Source organism: Pteronotus mesoamericanus, unplaced genomic scaffold (genome assembly GCF_021234165.1).
Source record: "Pteronotus mesoamericanus isolate MK-2021 breed Mesoamerican mustached bat unplaced genomic scaffold, CSHL_Meso_final scaffold_31, whole genome shotgun sequence".
NCBI lineage: Eukaryota > Metazoa > Chordata > Mammalia > Chiroptera > Mormoopidae > Pteronotus > Pteronotus mesoamericanus.
This window is the reverse complement of record NW_026555312.1, coordinates 35694136-35715670: the sequence shown is the minus strand read 5'-3', so window position 1 is coordinate 35715670 and position 21535 is coordinate 35694136. Positions and strand designations below refer to the sequence as shown.

Sequence of the window (21535 nt, the reverse complement as noted above, 5' to 3'; positions counted from 1 at the left end):
ATAAGTCAGATTTCCCCTGGCTGGGAAAGCTTATTTTCTGTTTCTATTGAAACCTGTAGGTTCTAAGTCCCTGGCTGGAGTGGACACACCAAAAATCTCTTGCTAGGGGAGGTTACAGCAGGATGAGGGAGATCAGGCTAGCGTGAGCCAGCCCAGAGCAGAACTGTGTAGCCAAAGAGGGGCCTTCCACCAGGGCAACCTCCTCAGGGCCCAAAATCATAGCAGTGCTTAGTCCATAATTGAGCTGTAACTCTATTGAGCTTCTCTACAGCCATGCTATTCCACAACTGTGCTGTATCATGATTGAGCTGTTTGCACTGAATCAAGTTTGCTTCCTAACCGGACATCAAGTTGGGAATTCCTGTTGGTATTGAATTGGCGCCAATCACTGTGGACCAAGAGTTGACAAGGGGAATGGGCTAGGTGGAAAGACAACGTTCTGCAGGCTCTGAATCATTTATAAGGCTGGCATAGAAAACTGGCTCGATAGGACGGGAGCGGCTTCATCCTCTCGAACCTCCTTAATGAGCCATGTGCATCGTGGTGGGCCACAGGCCAAAAATCGCCAACAGAGCCTTTGGCTCCTTTAAGGGGCACGGCCTCCCTATGCTATTGGCTGAAGCTGCCTATCCAGGCGGGACTCTGTTGCTAGGGAACGGGCGCAGGGGCTGGGGATTGCGGCGGCTGCGCAGAGGAGCAAGGTGCTTGCTAGGGCCTGGGCTGTGCGACGAAGCCAGAGGCTGGGGGGAGCGCCAAGCGAATCAGTGCAGTTCCCAGCCGGGTGGCATCTTCGCCCTTGGGGCTCGCTGGCTGGGCGCATCCGGCTCGCCAGGCAGGGCCCCAAAGATCTCCCGCATCATGGGCCAGTGTGGCATTACCTCCTCCAAGACTGTGCTGGTGTTTCTTAACCTCATCTTCTGGGTGAGCCGGGCCGGTGGGCGGGGAAGGGTGAGGGGCGGGAGTGAGGCTTTGGTTGAGGCGCCTGAAGGGTCCTACAGATGGGTGGGGAAGGTCCCTCCCAGCCCTGGATGAAGGCCCGGGGCGAACGGCGGGGAGGGGAAGCCCTCGGGGCTTCAGGCAACCTTGGCACTTGGGCCTCAGTGCTTGGCTGGCTCCGGGCAGGGGCTGCACGCGGACCGCTGGGCCGAGCCCCCGCTTCTCCCCGTGGAGCATCCAGCAGGACCAAGAGCTTTCACTGCAGATTCGCTGAGGACCTCAGCCTTGAAACAGGCTATTCCCCAAAGGGTCAGGCTCCGCATTCTTTGTCGGCCGGGAGCCGCCGCAGCTCCGCGGCTCAAACAAACGGTGCACGTATGCGGGGACCTGCCGGGGAGGACTTTTGACATAGGCTTCTTTGTGAATTTAGAACTGGTTGGCTGGTTACCAGCCCGAAAACTGAAAGACTTCACCTTGATAAGTGTAATAATCCTTTGACCAAGAAAATTAAACTGTTTTGGTCATGGGGGTGGGGAGCCTGAAATTATATACTTTGGTAAATACACTTAGGATGTCACAAGATTTTAAAAGCAGTGAGTTCACTTTCAATAAAAGGTGGCTTATGATTTTTTTTGACACCCCCCACCCCCCAAAGAAAGAGATGTTTATCACTACTTCATCTTAGTTCAGGTCCTAATCTCACCAGGGATTAACCTGTGTTGCTACTACCAGCCTTTCTAGCTTCTAGTCCATCTGGACCTTGAAACCCCGCCTCCCCCCCCGCCCCCCCCCCCCGCCCCCGGCAACCCCCGCCAGAAAATTCAGCAGTAAAGTAAGGTTCAGCCTCCTGGTATTGGCAGCTGCTCAGTCACCTTACCTCCTCATGACTGGCCATGTTCTTAAACACTTTCTGCCCTGCAAAGACTTCTCTTACCATAGTCCCCAGGACACTCTGAACATTCCCGCTTCCCATACTTTTCTATGTCCCCATGCAACTTCTCTTTCCTACACACGTACCTAATTTGGAAAAAAAAAAAATCCTTAGAATCCCCATCTCTCACCCCCCCCCCCCTTCACGCCTCTGAAAAAAGAATGAAACTTTTGATATCCCCACTACTAGCATAAAAGGGTAATTATATATAATAGCACATACACATGTATAGCTATAGAAGTCTTTTAGGGTGTTTATGCTGTGACGGAAAGAATCCTGACTGATATAGTACCTACGGAAAATATTCCATGTTAACATTGGAGTTTTTATGATTTCCTCTTTTCCAATTAGTGTTTCTCATACTTTAGTTTGAGTTACAAGTCTTTTTAAAAGGTATTTCTAGGGATCCTTAAATGGTAAACACTCTTATTAATAAGATACTTAGGCAGAGACTTTGCTTTGTACTCTTTGGTTTCTTGTGATTTTTATAGGAATCGCTATTTGATTTTGAAGAATAACCCATTAGATTAATTTTAGGCTATTTAAGCTTAGGGACTGGAATTGTTAATGTAATAAAATATTGGAAATACAGGAGCCATTTTCTTTTAATAAATAAATTTGTATTTATACTTAAATATCAGTTAATTCTAAATGATTGCTCATGAATCTTTGGAAATTGTGTTAGTATATGAACTACTGGAACTTTCTTCAGTGGAAAAAAGTTACGTTGAACTTCAGTTGTGCTTTTCATAATGAGTTTTTGCTGAGCCTAAAGTCATACTGTGTAGTAAAAATACCCTTTATCTAGGTTAGCAAGGATAGTAAAGTTTTGTGAGCTGCGATAAAGTTAAGTAGACATGCAGGGGGAAAGAAGTGGGATAGAGCAGAGTAGTGCAACCTAACCTTTTATTGGATGTGTCTTCCATGAAATGATTAGTTTAGGGTCAAACTATTGGAATCTGATGATGATGGTAATAACATTTTCATGCTTTTTATACCTAGGTAGCATGCTAAGCACTTTACACGGAGTGTCCTCACCTAACTTCATCTGGTAGGGAATAGTATTATGTTTATTTTGCAGATGAGGACATTAAGGGTCATTGAGTTAAAAGTAGCATTCTCAAGGTGTGGCAGAGCCTGCAGTTCAAACTCAGGCTGCCCTATACTTTAGAGTCTGTGGTGTTAGAACGAAGTGTGATTTCAAAAGATTTGGAAAGGGAAAAGATCTCATTAGGCTATGTTAGAGTTACTTTCTCTAAAACATACTGATTTTAACCTTGTTTAGAATCCATATCAGTATTTAAAATACACTATTTAACTTGTCAGCTTAAAAAATTAGGCCATTATGAGGAAGCACATAAAACAGAAGTTAACTGGTTCTCACTGGGAATTTGTAATGCATTCTTCAGTTCTAATAAGTGTATTCTTATATAGTGGCCCCTTACTCTTTTTAAGGCATTAATGAATAAATAGAAGAATAAACATTCCTTGCATAGGGCATATTAAAGTTTTATCTAGGTCCTCTTGAGCAGCTTCTTAACTGTTGTACTGGCTCTTCACAGTCAGATGGTAATGGCTGATTGTGTATAAGTATTAAAGCTTAATTGCTTTGGCAAGATCTTTAAACCTTTTAATATCTTGATATTTTGGTTTAGTTGGCAGTTTGTTCAATGAACTGTGATGTGGGAATAGTATGTACCTGACATATATAGGCCCCACACTAAATGATCTGTCAGCCAAAACTGTTAACATTGACTTGGCCTAGATTATTTTGGACAGTGCAGTCTAAGAAAGTTACTGTGGAAAGATACACACTAAAAGGGGAAATAACCATTCCTAAAATCCTGAAAGTTGTCTAATAGAAACAGAATTCCTCATTATATTCCAGAATATTAGGGCTGTGGCTTGAAAGATACTCTTGAACAAGTAAAAGGATGTGCAACATGGATCTCTTTGTTTATATGGAGTGGCATAGCTGTAAACGTAAGTACGTTAGTGCTAGACCCACAATGATTTATGGAGGATGATTAATAGTGTTTAAGGTATATGAACACTGAATGTTGTTGGAAGTCACTAACTGCACCTTTGTATCAGGGTCAGACAGTATTCTTACTTGGGTGAGTCAGTTGATCTGACCCAGGAGGTCTCATCTAAATTAAGTTTAAATCAGTATTTTTAAATTTACAGGTTTTTATTTTGGTAAAATTATTCAAGTACCTAATTATGTCCAATGTTATACAAAATACCTTTACTTTTTCTACCCTATGAGAAAAACCAATTGGCTAGTATTAATTTTGCTCATAAGTGTCTTAGGTATTGCAGGGACTGCAACAGAAAGCTTTGTCCATGCTTATAGAATTTATACTCTGGCACATCTACTTAGGCTGTTGTTTTTCATCTGTATGAGAGGTGATAGTAACACTAGAACAGCTATGGAATAGGAAGTACCACAAGAAGGTGTGAAACAACTTCAGGATGTGGTACATTCACTAATCATCATTCACTTATATGAAATACCCTATACATATAAATAATATTTGGAAGCTCTATATAACCTTTAAAATTTATCACTTAAAAAAAAAGTTTTCCACATCACACTTCCCTCTGAATACCTATAATTAAAGAAAATTGCTTTGTTAAACGAATGTAACAAATATATGAGCTCCTAGTTTGTGCTTGTATTACTGATAAAATGGTGAAAAAGGCAGTGAAGATCTTGGACTTACAGAACTTTCTCTCTGGTGGAGCAAGAAATATAATTAAAAATAAGAAAAGTGATGTGTTGTTATGCAGAGGATTAAAAAATGGGTTATATAGTGGAGTGATTGAATTGCTGTCTTAAGTTGGTAAAGAAAGCTTCTCCAAAGAGATGAAACTTAATCTGGAGTATGAGGAGCTGGTTTTCAGGGTGATTTGGAGGAGGTGCAGGACATTCAAGACACAGAACATCCTATAGTCCCTAAGACAGGAGTATACTTAATTTGTTCAAAAAAGGAGGTTTAACTATAACTCTGCATTTGTTTAAACATTTTTTATAATGAAACACTTTAAAGAAAACCTTTTTTCACAAATATACATATTTTGTGTTTCCAGCACATCCTACACACACTTTATCTAGAACCTTCGTTTGACATCCTGGAATTTGATTCTGTACCTCTTGTATTTCTTTATCATGAATGACTGCTTTGACAAAGACTATGTCATTGGAATGTATCTTCAAATTACAAATTATTTTTCATAGTTGTTTTTCAATCCACTAAAAGAAAAGACAGTTTTGTGAGTAAGCAAATCATGGTACATAATAGGATACCTGTTTCTTAACTTGTCTTTGACAGTTAAGAAAATGAATGTTTCCAGTCTTACTGAATTCTCAGTTTTCTGTCTGCTGACCAAGTGCCTTGTGGCTCTGAATAGTCATTAACTGAAAAAACACATAGCATTGGGAACTTGGAATCAGCCAGGGGACCATATGCAGAAAAGCTAGCTTTAGTAGCAGTTTAAGGAATAGGTTGTTTATTAGCTTTTTAGGATATTTATCATACTTTGAAATATTTTATTGGATGTTATCTCATAAGATCCAATTCAGGTTAGGATTTTTGTAGAAAACTTATTCCATGAAATTTATGCTTCTGCCTAACAACTATATCCAAAGAATAATTTACTTAGTGAATACTTGTTGAATATGCTTTATATCTTTCTGAAAAATACAAAGAGCAAAATGATATAGACCCTATTAACATCTTATGGGGAGAGGGGACAGACAGGCAAAATCTAATACTTCATTAGATTTAATTTCTAGGTGTACCTTCATGAAATTTAATTTCTAGGTGTACCTACCTCGTTGCTCAGATAATACTTATAGACAGCTTCAAATCTTTATTTAAAAGTATTATCATCTCCTCCTCCCTCCCACTCTTAACACCTTGGTAGAATCAATAGATGAGAATAATTATTTGCATTTACGTATTTGTTTTTGATTTACTAAAGGGGGTAGTAAATGCTGACATTGTATCTTTGTTGCTATTACTGATTAAACATATAAGCCATGCATAGACACACTCTAATATTAAAAAGCCTAATTACCCCAAGTTTCTATAGTAAAAACTGACTCTTTTTACAATTAAAGTAGGGTATGGGGACAGAGGTTCTCAAAAAACAAAACAAAAACAAAAACAAAAGCCAAAATGCAAAAGTGCATGTTTAAATTTTATGCTTCTCAGATGACCCCTGGAATTCTGCAGCCTGAAAATAGCCAATTCCATTGCTGCTATTGATACAATAATGTGGCTGTGGCAGTTGGTTGAGCTCCAGTTTCACTGCCACCTGAACTTTTGGGTCCTTCAACTGGTAGGTATAAATTGGATTAAATAGAACTACTTTGTTAACTGGAGAAACAATGACTATAAAAGACTAAATAGAAAAAAAGTGAAAATAGGGAAAAATTAAGGAAGATGGTCTAGAGGACTTCATCAGAGTAATGGAGATGTAAAAGGATTAAAATATTTCTTCTTTAAAATAACACAGTACACACAAGACACTACCATACCAACACTGGGAGACATAGCAGATCTCCCTAATACATGGAAACAAATACAGAGGGGCAGGAAAAATGAGGAGACAAAGAAACATGCCCCAAATAAAAGAACAAGAAATACCCCAAAAATGAACCAAATGAACCAGAGGTAAGCAAACAACCAGATACAGAGTTCAAAACAATGATTATAAGAATGCTGAAAGAACTTAGGAGAGGAATGAATGAACTCAGAATGTGAAGAGATAGTAAGTAATACAAAGGCCATAGAAACCATAGAAAAGCATAAGTCAAAAATGAAGAATACAATGTCTGAAATGTAGAGACTAGAAGGAATCAACAGCAGGTTAGATGAAGCAGCAGTTGGGGCACAGGTGTCAGAAAACACGGAACTAGAGCAGCAAAAAAAAAAAAAAAGTTCTGAGAAAAGTCTAGGGGACCTCCTAGATGACATAAAGTAAAACAATATCCACATCATAGGAGTACCAACTGGAAAAGAGAGAAAGCAAGGGGTTAAGAACCTATTTAAATAAATAATGGCAGTAAACTTCCCCAACCTGGTCAAGGAAAAAGACATACCAGTCCAGGAAGAGCAGAGAGTCACAAATAAGATGAACCCAAAGAAGCCCACACCAACACATGTAATAATTAAAATGACAAAGCTTAAAGACAAGGAGAAAATCTTAAAAGCTACAAGAGAAAAGCAGTTAGTTACCTTCAGGGAGCTCCAATAATACTGTCAGCTGATTTCTCAACAGAAGCATTTCAGGCCAGAGAGATTAGCATGAAATATTCAAAGTCCTGAAAAGCAAGGACCTACAACCCAGGCTACTTTACCCAGCAAGACTCTCAATTAAAATTGAAGGAGAAATAAAGAGCTTCCCAGACACCAAAAAGTTATTAAAGGAGTATGTTACCACTAAACCAGTATTACAACAAATGTTAAGGGCTTGCTTGATGGAGAATGTGAAGGGGAGGGGAAGGAGAAGGAAGGAAAGGAGGAAAATAGTTAAAAAATAAAATGGCAATAAATACATATCTGTCAGTAATCACTATAAATGTAAATGGCTAAAATGTTTCAATGAAATAACATAGGGTAGCTGAATGGATAAGAAAACAAGACCCTGGAAGGAAGGGGATGGGTCAAATCAAGGAACATGCGTGAAGAACACATGGACAAAGCCAAAGTAGGAAAGGATTGAGGGAGGAAGGTAGGGGTGGGTGGGGCAGGGGAAAGTGGTGGTGGGTAAATGGAGACAAATGTATTTGAACAATAAAAGAAAAAAGAAAGAAAGACCCATATATATGCTGTCTTCAGGAGACCCACCTCAGAACAAAAGATACAAACAGACTAAAAGTAAAGAGATGGAAAAGATATTTCAAGCAAAGGGAAAGGGAAAGAAAGCTGGAGTAGCAATACTTATATCTGACAACATAGACTTTAAAACCAAGGCTATAACAAGAGAAAAAGAAGGAGACTACATAATTATAAAGGGAACAATCCAACAAGAAGATATAACTGTAGTAAACATTTATGCACCCACCATAGGAGCACTTAAATGTGTAAAGCAAATCCTGATGGACATAAAGAGAAAGGTTGACCGAAATATAGTCATAGTCAGGGATTTTAATACCCCATTGATTTCAATTGATAGATGTTTCAGAGAGAAAGTCAACAAGGAGATGGTGATATTAAATTACACACTAGATCAAATGGATTTATTGATGTCTTCAGAGTATATTGCTCCAAAGCAGCAGAATGTACATTCTTTTCAAGTGCACATGGGATGATTTCTGAGATAGACCACATGTTAGGAAATAAGTCTCAGTAAATTTAAGAAGATTGAAATCCTATCAACCATCTTTTGGACCTTAATGCTATAAAACCAGAAATTAATCACAAGAAAAAATCTTTGTGGAAAAGTACACAAATACATGGAAGCTGAATAGCATATTATTAAAGAATGAATGGGTTAACAGTGAGGTCAAGGAAGAAATCAGAAGATGCCTTGAAACAAATGAGAACACAATAACTTAAAATCTGTGGGACACAGGGAAGGGAGTCCTAAGCAGGAAATTCCTTGATATGAGCCTGTCTCAAGAAATAAGTAAAAGCTCAAATAAACAATCTAACTTTACAATTAAAGGATCTAAAAAGAACAACAAAGCCCTAAGTGAGTAGAAGAAAGGAAATAATAAAGATCAGAACAGATATAAATGAAATACAATATAAGCAAACAATACAAAAGATTGTTGAATCCAAGAACCTGTTCTTCAAAATTGACACACCTTTAACCAGACTGATCAAGAAAAAAATGAGAAGGGACCCAAATAAATAACAGATATGAAAGAGGAGGAGTAACAGTCGATACCACAGAAATACAAAGGATTAAAAGAAAATATCAGGAACAATGATACGCTAATCAGTTGGACAACCTGGACAAAATGGATAAATTTCTAGAAATATACAATCTTCTAAAACTAAGTCAAGAAGAATCAGACAATCTAAATAGACAGATTGTAACTAGTGAAACTGAAGCAGTAATCAAAACCTCCCAAAAAACAAAAGCCCTGGATTGGATGGCTTCACAGGTGAATTTTATCACATACTTCAAGAACTAACACCTCTCCTTTTCAAACTATTCCAGAAAATTCAAGAGGAGGGAAGACTCCCAATCTCTTTTTATGAGGCTAGCATTATCCTAATTCCAAAATCAGATAAAGATACTACAAGGAAAGATACAGGCCAGTATCCTGATGAATGTAGGTGCTGAAATACTCAACAAAATATTAGCAAACCGGATCCAGCAATACATTAAAAAGATCATCCACCATGGTCAGGTGGGATTCATACCAGGGATGCAAGGATGGTTCAGTATTTGGAAATCAATAAATGTAATACATCACATAAACAAGATGAAGGATTAAAAACCACATGATCATATCAATAGATGTAGAACAAGCATTTGATATAATCCAGCACCCATTTATGATTAAAAATCTCAGCAAATTGGGAATAGAGGGAACATACCTCAATGTAATAAAGGCCATATATGACAAACTCACTGCCAGCATCACACTCAATGGGCAAAAACTGCAAGCATTCTCTGTAAGAGAGGGAACAAGACAGGGATGTCCACTGTCACCTCTTACTCAACATAGTACTGGAAGTTCTAGTCACAGCCATCAGACAAGAATAAGAAATAAAAAGCATTCAAATTGGAAAGGAAGAAGTAAAGCTGTTGTTATTTGCAGATGACAGGAGACTGTACATAGAGAACTCTAGAAATTCCACCAATATACTACGAGAACTGTCAAAAGAATTCAGTAAAGTAACAGGGTACAAAATTAATATCCAGAAATTAATTGCACTTTTACGCTGATAATGAACTATCAGAAAGGGAAATTAAGAAAACAATCCAATTCAAAATTTCTTCAAAAAGAATAAATTATCTGGGAATAAATTAAACCAAGAATGTAAAAGACCTGTAGTCAGAAAATTATAAGACACTTGAGAAAGAAACCAAAGAAGATACAAATAATTGGAATCATATACTGTGTTCATGGATAGGTAGAATTAACATCATTAAAATGCCTATTCTATCCAAAGCAATCTAAAGATTTAACACAATTTCTTTTAAGATATCCGTGACATATTTCACAGAACTAGGGTAAATATTCCAAAACTTTATATGGAACCCGAAAAGAGCCTGAATAGGAACAGCTATGTTGAGAAACTTCTTGAGATGCTGCTACCTAACATCAAATTAAACTATAAGGCCCTAGTAATCAAAACAGCATGATACTGGCATAAAAACCGACACATAGGTCAATGTTACAGAATAGGGAGCCCAAAAATAAACGAATGCATGTATCATCAATGAACATTTGACAGAGGAGTCAAAAACATACAATTGGCTAAGGATAGTTTATTCAATGCATGGTGTTAGGAAAATAGGACAGATGATGTGAAGAAAAATGAAACCAGACCACCTTCTTACATCAGACACAAGAATAGACTCAAAATGGATTATAGACTTAAAATGTTTGCCTGGAAACCATAAAAATCCTAGACTGAACTATTGGACATTGCTCACAGCTGTATTTTTTTCTAATGTATCTGAGGCAAGGGAAATAAGTGAAAAAAATAAAGAAATGGGACTATTCAAACAAAAATTTTTTTGCACAGCAAAGGGAACCATCAACAAAATGAGAGACAACTCACTGACTGGGAGAACATATATACCAGTACATCTGATAAGGGATTAATAACCAAAATTTACAAAGAACTTTTAAAACTCAACACTGTAAAAACAACCTAATTAAAAAATGGGCAAAGGATGTGAATAGACACTTCTCCAAAAAGTACATCCAGGTGGCTATGAAAAGACCCTCAATGTTATTTATCATCAGATAAATGGTAATTAAAACACATTGAGATATCACATTATGCATGTTAAAATGGCTATCATCAATAAATGAACAAACAATAATTGCTGGCGAGGATGTGCAGAAAGGGGAATCCTTGCACTGTTGATGGGAATTCAGATTGGTGCAGCCAGTGTTGAAAGCAGTGTGGAGTTGCCGCAAAAAATTAAAAACGGAACTGCTTTATGGCTCAGCGATTCCATTTCTGGGAATATATCTGAAGGAAATAAAAAACACTAAATTGAAAGAATGTAAGCACCCCTGTGTTCAGTGCAGCATTATTTACAATCGGCAAGATATGGAAGCAGCTCAAGTGTTCATCAGTAGATGAGCAGGCATAAAGCTATGGTACATTTACACAATGGAATACTACTTGGCCATAAAAAAGAAGAAGATTTTACCCTTTGTGGAAACATGGATGGGCATGGTAAACATTTTGCTAAGTGAAATAAGCCAGTCAGAGAAACAAATACCATATGATTTCTCTCATATATGGAATCTATTGAACAAACTGAATAAGCAATATAGAGACAGACTCATAGGTAGAGAGCAAGCTGACAGCTCAGGGGAGGGAGTTTTGGGAGTGGTGGTATTGTGCAAAAAAGAAAAAATACTTATAGGCATGGACAACAGTGTCATAATTGTGGGGATGCAGGGGGATGGGTGAAGGTGGAAGAAGGTATAAGTTTGATGAATGGTAGTGGAAAAAGGTACAATAATACAAAATACAAAAGATAAAATACAAAAAAAGAGCATGTTATCCAAACACAATAGTATGAAACTAGAAATCAGTTACAAGAAAAAAACTGAAAGACACACAAACACATAGGGTAAATAACTTTTTAGTGAACAATGAACAGGTTAACAATGAGATTAAGGAAGAAATCAAAAGATACATTGAGACAAATGAAAAAGAAAACACAACACAAACGTCTATGGGACATAGCAGTAAATTCCTATCTCGAGACAAAAACAAAACAAAAAAACAAAACAAAAACCTCAAGCTATCTAACCTTACATCTAAAGAAAATATAAAAACAACAACAAACATAGGTTAGAGTGAGTAGAAGAAAGAAAATACTAATGACTAGAGCAGAGCATGACTTCACAGATGAATTTTACCAAGCATTTAAATAAGAATAACACCTTTCCTCCTCACACTGTTCCAAAAAATTCCATAGGAGGGAGGACTCGCAAGCTCATCTTACGTGGCCATTATTATCCTAAATCCAAAAACAGATCAAAGTGCTATATGGAAAGAAAATTTGGGCCATACACTGGCTGGTGTGGCCCAGTGGATTGAGTGCCAGCCTGCAAACTGAAAGTTTGCTGGTTTGATTCCCAGTCAGGGCACATGCCTGGGTTGTGGAGCCAAGTTTCCTGGCAGAGAGCATGCAAGAGACAACTGACTGATACTTCTCTCGCACATCCCTCTCTCCCTGCCTTCCCCTCTCTCTAAAAGTAAATAAAAATCTTTTTAAAATTTTAAAAAAATAATAAAAAATAAAAAATTGTTTAATTTGATAGACTTAAAAAAAAAGATAATAAGCCTACGTCCCTGATGAACATAGTTGCAAAAATCATCAACAGAATATTAGTTAATCACATTCAGCAATACATTAAAAAGATTATAGACACCATGGTCAAGTGGGGTTTATTTCTGGGAGGCAGGTTGGTAAAATATCCACAAATCAGTTAATGTGACATACTACATAAACAAATGAAGGATAAAAACCATAGTATTATATCAATAAATGCAAAAAAATTTGAAAAAAATCCAGCATCCATTTATGATAAAAACTCAGCAAAGTGGGAATAGAGAATACATACCTCAACATAATAAAGACCCACAGACCCACAGCTAACATCATACTCAGTGGGGTAAAACTAAAATCATCTACCTTAAGATCAAGAACAAGACAAGGATGTTCGCTTCCATCATTCTTTCTTAGTATAATATTGGAAGTCTTAGACACAGGAATCATACGAGAAGAAAAATAAAAGGCATTCGAGTTTGAAAGGAAGAAGTAAAACTGTCATTATTTGTAGGTGACATGATACTGTATACAGAGAACCCTAAAAATTCTAACAAGAACTATTAGAACTGATAAATGAACTCAGTAAAGTAGAATACAAAATAAATGTTCAGAAGTCATTTGCATTTTCATATACCAATAGTCAGCTACCAGACAGGGAAACCAGGAAAATCCCATTTACGATTACAAAAACAACAAAAATACCTAGGAAGTCATTTAACAAAGGAGGTAAAAGACCTGTATTCAGAAAATTAAACTGAAGAAAGCAGTTGAAGAAGATACTAATAAATGGAACCATATTCTGTGCTCATGGATAGGAAGAATTAACATTGTTTAAAGACCCATACTACCCAAAACAATTTATAGATTTAACTCAATTTCTGTCGAAATACCAATGGTATATTTCACAGAACTAGAAAAAAATAATCCAAAAGTTTACAACCAACCACAAATGACTGTAAATAACCACAGTAATGTTAAGAAAAAAAAAGAACAAAGTTGAACCTAACATGGCACTTGATATCGAACAACACTGCAAAGCTATAGTAATCAAAACATCATGGTACTGGCATAAGAAGGACCTTTACGCCAATGGAACAGAATAGAGAGCTCTGAAATAAGCCCACAGCTGTTTGGTCATTAATTTTTGACAAAGAAGACAAGAACATACAGTGGAGTAGACAGTCTATTCAATAAATGGTGTTTGAGAAACTGTACGGATACTGACAAAAAATGAAACCAGACCACCCTTCTTACACCGTATACAAGAATAAACTCAAGATGGTTTAAAGACAAATGTAAGACTTGAAGCCATAAATCTTCTATAAGAAAATGTGGACAATAAAATCTCTGATGTCTCTCTTAGCAATATATATATTTTTGTATATCTCCTTGGTCAAGGAAAACAGAAAAAATAACTGGGACTACATGAAAGTAAAATGTTTCTGCCCAGCAGAGGAAATCATCAACCAAATAAAAAGGTAACCTACTGAATGGGAAAAGATATTCACCAATGCAATAAGGGGTTAATATCCAAAATTTAGAAAGAACTCATACACCTCAACACCAGAAACAAACAAACAATCCAATTAAAAAAATGGGCAGAGGACCTGAATAGACACTTCTCCATAAAAAAAGAATGAAATCACCCATTTGTGTGGATGGACCTAGATTGTATTAGGCTAAGTGAAATAAATTAGTTAAAGGAAGAAAATACTATTTGATTTTGCTTATATGTGGGATCTAAACAAAGTAAATGAACAAACAAAATTGAAACAGACTTGTAGATATAAAGAACAGACTGATGGCTGCCAGAGAGGTGAGGGTGTTTGGGTGACTGGGTGAAAAGGGGAAGGGATTAAAAAGTACAAATTGTTAATTACAAAAGAGTCACAGGAAGGTATAGGGAACATAGCCTATAATATTGCAATAGCTATATATGGTGTCACATGGGTACTGAATGTATTGGGGAGCACACTTTGTGAAGTGTATGATGACCATTTCACTGTACAACTGAAATTAATACAAAATAAAATTGAAAGTAAACTAAAAATAATGAGAAAAAAAAACAAAAAACACAGCTGCCTGGGTTCAGCATGCATTTAGCCAGGGATGAAGTTTTGCCAGGGAAGCACAATTTAGATGGGTAAAGAGGGATTGAAAAGATGAGGGTACTGAGGGACACTTTGAAGTGGTGAGGGTCAGTGGTTTGTAGGTCATGGTGAGGTAGACGAGTCATTGGAATGGCATAGGGGCTGATGTGATTAGGTAGTGGGATGTTTGAAACTGAGATTACAGAGGGTCATAATTTTTGGTACTGACAAGATCAAGAATTTGACTTTTATAGTGGGTGGCTGTGTAGAGGTGGTCACAGAACTAAGATGTCAGTATCCCAAGTTGGTTTTTTAGTCTCAGCTGGAAATAAGATATCAAAAGTCTTTCAGAGATACGTTTGTTAGGTCACACCTTTCTGCCACAGTGTAAGCATCATTAAAGTTCCCCTTCCTGTGTCATCTATAATCATGTGTAATCAATAAATGATTTAATATCTCCTTTAAAAAAGTCTGAGGGAGTTGAGGAAGAGAGAAAGTATATTTACAGACAAATTCTAAGAAAGACCTTTGTGTGTGATTTACTTGTACACGGAACTAAGAAGGAAATCAGTCAGTAGCTATGAAGTTTTTGGTGTAGTTGTACTGCCAAAGAATTCATGAGGTAACCTGAAGGGCTTTGCCTTTTAAACTTTGAGGTGCTAAAACTTGCACAGCAGCAAGATAGCTTCAAAGCTATATCCTCCTCCCTGCCAGATGCCATACTAGTGCTCAGCAATGGTGTGGCCTAGAGGCTAATGAACAATAAATAACCTCCTAGGTGGTGAAGGACAAAGGACAGTAGGATGCGCTAGATTATGGAGTTCCTCTCAAAGAACACAATCCAGGTCAAATAAAGGACTCTTCTCCAGTGCCATGCACCAGAGACTCTGTGTATTTATCACTCCTTTCTTTCTGAATAGGAATTTGTATGCTAATTTTCCTAGCCCAATTCCCTATTGTACATTTAGAAAAAAATAATAGCAATAATAATGACAGAGATGTTGGTAATGATGGCAGAAGTGGCTTATTATCAAAATTTTATATACCCTCAAGCAGGATTTTTTTTTTTTTAAACATTGTCTCCTTGACAGGTGATATTCCTTGGGGGTAGAGGGGAAGGATATGTGTATTGAAAGAATCAGAATTATGTTAGATAATCAGAAAACATCTAAAGATGTGTCAAAGCCAGATAGAATTAAGAAAAGTGATAAATGGAGGAGATTGGCAGAGGTGCTTGAAATATTTGGGATTGATGAGATGCCTATTTTATGTTGGTGGTTCAGAACAACATAGGAATTTGTTGTGAGAAAATAACAAAGCCTCAATTTCAGATATGTTATTTATTTAAGTATGTTTCATTGATTATGCTATTACAGCTGTCCCATTTTTCTCCTGTTTATCCCCCTCTGCCCTGCACCGCTCCTCCCTGCAGTGTTCCTCCCCCATTAGTTCATGTCCGTGGGTAGTACATATAAGTTCTTTGGCTTCTCCATTTCCAATGCTATTCTTAACCTCCCCCTGTCTGTTTTGTACCTACCAATTATGCTTCTTATTCCCTGTACCTTTTTTCCCCATTCTCCCCTTCCGTCTCCCCACTGATGACCTTCCAGGTGATCTCCATTTCTGTGATTCTGTTCCTGTTCTAGTTGTTTGCTTAGTTTGTGTTTGTTTTTGTTTTTTAGGTTCAGCTGTTGATAGTTGTTTGTTGTCATTTTACTGCTCATAGTTTTTGATCATCTTTTTCTTAGATAAGTCCCTTTAACATTTCATGTAATAAGGGCTTGGTGATGATGAACTACTTTAACTTTACTGTACCTGGGAGGTATTTTATCTGTCCTTGCATTCTAAATGATAGCTTTGCTGGATAGAGTAATCTTGAATGTAGGTCCTGGCCTTTCATGACTTTGAATACTTCTTTCCGGCCCCTTCTTGCCTGTAAGGTTTCTTTTGAGAAATCAGCTGATAATCTTATGGGAACTCTTTTGGAGGTAACTCTCCTTTTGCTGTTTTCCTTTAATCTTGGGTGATTTATTATGATATGTCTTGGTGTATTCCTCCTTGGGTCCAACTTCTTTGGGACTCTCTGAACATCCTGGACTTCCTGGAAGTCTATTTCCTTTGCCAGATTGGGGAAGTTCTTCATTATTTTTTCAAATAAGTTTTCAACTTCTTGCTCTTCCTCTTCTTCCTCTGGCACCCTTATGATTTGGATGTTAGAATGTTTAAAGTTGTTTCAGAGTTTCCTAAGTCTCTCCTCATTTTTTTAAATGCTGGTTTCTTCATTCTGTTCCAATCGAATGTTTATTTCTTCCTTTTGTGCCAAATCATTGATTTGAATCCCAGTTTCCTTCCCTTCACTGTTGGTTCCCTGTATATTTTCCTTTATTTCACTTTGTATAGTGCCTTCATTTCTTCCTTTATTTTGCAACCATACTCAATCATTTCTGTGAGCATCCTGATTACCAGTGTTTTGAACTTTGCATACAATAGGTTGGCTATCTCCTCGTTGCTTAATTCTTTTACTGGAGTTTTGATATGTTATCTTATTTGGGCCCTATTTCTTTGTCTCAGCACACCTGTTATGTGGTAAGGGGCAGAGCCTTTGGTATTTGCCAGGGCGGGGCAAACCACTTTGCTACTTAGTGGCGCTGTATGTTGGGGAGGGGTCAGAGAGGGAACAGTGTCACTTGCTAGCTTGCTTGTCTCTCACTCCACTTTCTGTCACTTCCCTCATTTCCCACAGGATGATTGTGCCCTTTCAGCTGCTGATTCCTGGGTGGGTGGGCTTGTGTACGTTCTAGGACCCTATGGGCCTTTCCAAGGGACTCTCCTGTCAGATGGGGAGTTTATCCTGCTGCCACAGCCCCCACACATTTTTACAGCCAGAGGTGTTGAGGCTTCATTTCCCTGAGCTGGAGCCCTGGGTTGTTTGGTTTGTCTCGCTCCCCAGTTGTTCTTCCCGTATTATCTGCACATGAATGTTGGACTGCCTTGTCCGCAAGGTGCTGTGTTACCAGCCAAAGTCAGCTAGCCACCGTCATGGTGTGCATCCTCTCTGCCTCAGCTTCCTGCCTCTGCCCCTCCTACCAGTCTGGATGCATGTTTGTTCTTTAGCTCCTTGGTGGTTGGACTTCCATACAGTTTGATTTCTGGCAGTTCTGGTTGTTTCTTGTTTTAAAATTGGTTGTTATCCTTCTTTTGGTTGTGTGGGGAAGCAAAGCATATCTACCCATGCCCCGCTCTGGGCTGGAACTCCTCAGACTAATTTTAAATACTACTTTGCTGATTATGCAGGTAATATATTTGGTTTTTAATGAAGACTTTAAAAATTATTTTTTAAAGATTTTTCAAACTATACATTTTATTGATTATTCTATTACAGTTGTCCCATTTTTTTCTCCCCTTTATTCCCCTCCACCCTACCCCACCCTACTCCCCAGCATTCCTCCCCGACTTAGTTCAGTCCATGGGTTGTACATGTAAGTTCTTTGGCTTCTCCATTTCCTATACTATTCTTAACCTCCCCCTGTCTATTTTGTACCTACTATTTATGCTGCTTATTCCCTGTGCCTTTTTCCCCATTCTCCCCTCTGTTTTACTGTTCATAGTTTTTGATCTTCTTTCTCTTAGATAAGTCCCTTTAACATTTCATATAATAAGGGCTTGGTGATGATACACTCCTTTTTTTTTTTTTTTCCTGAATCAGCAGAGTTTATTTATTTTTTTAATTTATAAACCATGTTTATTCTATTATAGTTGTCTCAATATTTCCTTTCACCCCCCTCCACCCATCTCACCCCCATCCCCTGCTCCCACAGTCAATTCTCACTCTGTTGTCCATGTCCATGGGTCATTCATACATGTTCTTTGTCTAGTCCCTACCCCTTCTTTCCACCATAGTCCTCTTTCCACATCCCCTCTGGTCACTTTCAGTCTGCTCCATGTTTATATGTCTTTGGTTTATTTCGTTCATTAGCTTATTTTGTTGAATAGAGTCCACCTATTCAAATCAGTGGGGAAAATAAGGCTTATTCAACAAATAAGGTGCCTGGACCACTATTACTTGAAATAAAACAAATAGAGAGCCCTATTTCACACATTATACAAGAAATATTCAGGTGAGTTATAGGTGAGATCATATGGTATTTGTCTTTCATCAACTGACTTATTCCATTTTGCCTAATATTCTGCAGTTCCATCCATATTGTCGCAATAGGTAGGCGATCCATCTCTCTCTCTCTTTTCTTTTCTTTTCTTTCTTTCTTTCTGATTGATTTTATATTTTTTTTAATGTCAGTCCATTATAAAATATTAAAAAATTTAAAACCATTATAAAGTCTCAGCAATTAAACCAACATGACACCAGCATAGGAATAAAGTAGACTAGTGAAATATAATGAGCATTCTAGAGACAAATGTCTCTAAATCTGTCTAACAGTGTAATATATGATTAAGTTGGTATTTCAGATCAGTGGGGAAAATAAGGCTTATTCAACAAATAAGGTGCATGGACCACTATTACTTGAAATAAAACAAGTAGAGAGCCCTATTTCACACATTATACAAGAAGTATTCAGGTGAGTTAAAAATCAATATGTAGAATCTAAGGAATTTTAGGAGAAAATACAAACTAATATTTTTCTTACCCTAAAGTATAATATTCAAACCCAGAAGCTATAAAGTAAAATATTGGCAATATGACTATATTAAATATTTAAGACTGCACAGTAATATACATATAAAAAAATTAAAGGACAAGTAATGGAATAGGAAAGTATTGGCAACACATCTAAAAAAGGGTTAATAGGTTTTTTTAAGAGAAAAAATTATACAAACATTTAATCAAAAAATGGATAGAGAATACCAAAAAGTTATTTAAAGCTTTTTTAAAATAATAGAAATAGGCAAGAAATATACAAAAACAGGTTTAGTTTCAACAAATAATAAAGGAACAATTAAAATAACACATCATTGTCACAATCAGATTAATACATATTAAAAAGTATTGGTAATATCAAGTATTGGCAACTGTGAAAGGAACTGGGTATCCATAGACTATCTTCATTTTCTTAAAGCAGTTCATTAGCATATTTTGCTGTGCTGATTTGGTGGAGGCGTATTCTTTTAGCCTTTTGTCTGGGAAAGTCCTTATTTCGCCTTCCATTTTAATTGAGAGCCTTGCTGGATAGAGCAGTCTTGGTTGCAAGCCTTTGCTTTTCATGACTTGGAATATTTCTTGCCATTCCCTTCTGGCTTGCAGTATTTCTCTTGAGAAGTCAGCTGCTAGCCATATCGGGGCTCCCTTATATGTTACTACTTCTTTCTCCCTTGCTGTCTTTAGGATTTTCTGTCTTAGATATTTGCCATTTTAATGATGATGTGTCGTGGAGTGGGCCTCCTGAATGGGACCTCTGTGCTTCCTGGACTTGTGTGACTTTTTCTCTCCTCCAATTAGGGAAGTTTTCCATCATTACTTTTTCATCCTCTTCTCCTTCTGGTATCCCTATTATATGGATATTATTACGTTTCAGGTTGTCCTGCATTTCCCTCACTGCCTCTTCATTCTTTTTGAGTCTTTTTTCATTTTCTTGCTCTTTCTGGGAGCTTTTTTCTACCTTGTCTTCCAACTCACTGATTTGTCCTCAGCTTCATCTAGCCTGCTTTTGTTTCCTTCTACCGTGTTCTTCATTTCACAAATTCTTCATTTCCTCTTGTCTCTTATTGATAGCTTCTATGTTCTTTTTCATGCTGATATAGTTTGCAGTAAGTTCCTCATAGTTTCCCTATAGTTTTTTGTAATCCTCTCTGAGCTCACTGAGCTCATTGAGCTTCCTTGTAACTGTTGTTTGGAACTCAATATATGATATTTGACTTGCCTCTATTTCATTTAGTTCTCTTTCTGGGGATTCCCCCTTTCCCTTCGAGTGGGGGGTATTTCTTTGTCTTCCCATTATTTGTGAGACTCCTCTTTTTTGCTTCTGTTTCTTGAGTTGATCTGTCTTGATTTCCTGACTTTGTGGTGTGGACTTCTATGGTAGGAGGCTGCTGTTTTTACTTTATGGATCTACTTCTGATGGTCAGATGTCATCCCTGTCTGATCTTAGGCAGTCTGTTCGAGACTTCCAGGAATCTACTGTTTGTGGCTGTCTCCTTCAGCTGTTAACCTAGTCACTCCGCACTCAGCAGGCTTCCTTAGACAGCACGGGGCAGGTCAGAGTCCCTCCTGGGGGCGGGGTTATTGGGTCCTCTGATGTTGGTGCCACTGAGAGGGAGTGGTCTCTGCATGAGCAAGATGGCTGCTGCCACATGGGGGATGAGTCAGCACTGAGATCCGGCTGGCTACTCTCTCTGTTCTCTCCCCAAAGTCTCCTTCCCCAGTCTCTTCTCAGGTGTATCTGGCCCACTCTGCCCCCACCTTTGCCAGAGATTAGGGTAAGTGGCTGCAAATAAAAATTTTACGCTGGCCGCTTAGAGGGCTCTTGCGTCTCCAGCTGCCTGTCTCTGGCAGAGAGCAACCCTGCCGCTTTTCACAGCTGGCTGTTTTCTGTGTACTTTTTTGGTCTCTAGTGCTGCAGACTAGAGATCACCACTTTTGGTTTAGACCTCGCTCTTCTCAGGGGGATCCAGCTGGCCCTTTCAATATCCTTCTGGTGCTGCTGCCCGTGGACGCCCCACCCACCTTCTCTAGGGTGTACCACACTCCTTACCAGTTAGATTGTGCTAAAGCCGATTCTTCTGTCTCCGTGGTTACAAGGCTCCTCTCTCACTATTGTTCAGTTGTTTGTTCCAGGTGATTTCTGCACAATTTAGTTGTAATTCCAAGTTGTTCCTGAGAGGAGGTCAGTGTGACTTCCACTCACTCCTCTGCCATCTTGATTATTTCTCCAATACTATGTTGAATAGAAATGGTGAAGGTGGACACCTTTGTCTTGTGCCTGATCTTATGGGGAAAGCTTTCAGTTTTTGCCTGTTGAGTATGATGTTGGCTGTAGGTTTCTCATAAATGGCTTTTATTACATTGAAATATGCTCCCTCTACTCCCACTTTGCTGAGTGTTTTTATAATAAATGAGTGCTGTACT

At 38.0% G+C, this 21535-nt stretch overlaps 1 protein-coding gene across 1 annotated transcript in view; it reads left to right on the top strand.

Moving 5' to 3' along the window:
- The first annotated feature begins 666 nt into the window (after positions 1-666).
- Positions 667-21535, top strand: part of TSPAN3 (tetraspanin 3) — a 71295-nt gene continuing 50426 nt past the window's right edge. The window contains exon 1 of the mRNA XM_054592024.1: positions 667-921. Within this exon, the coding sequence (XP_054447999.1) occupies positions 859-921 (63 nt within the window). The 5' untranslated portion in view covers positions 667-858. The remainder of the gene's footprint in view (positions 922-21535) is intronic.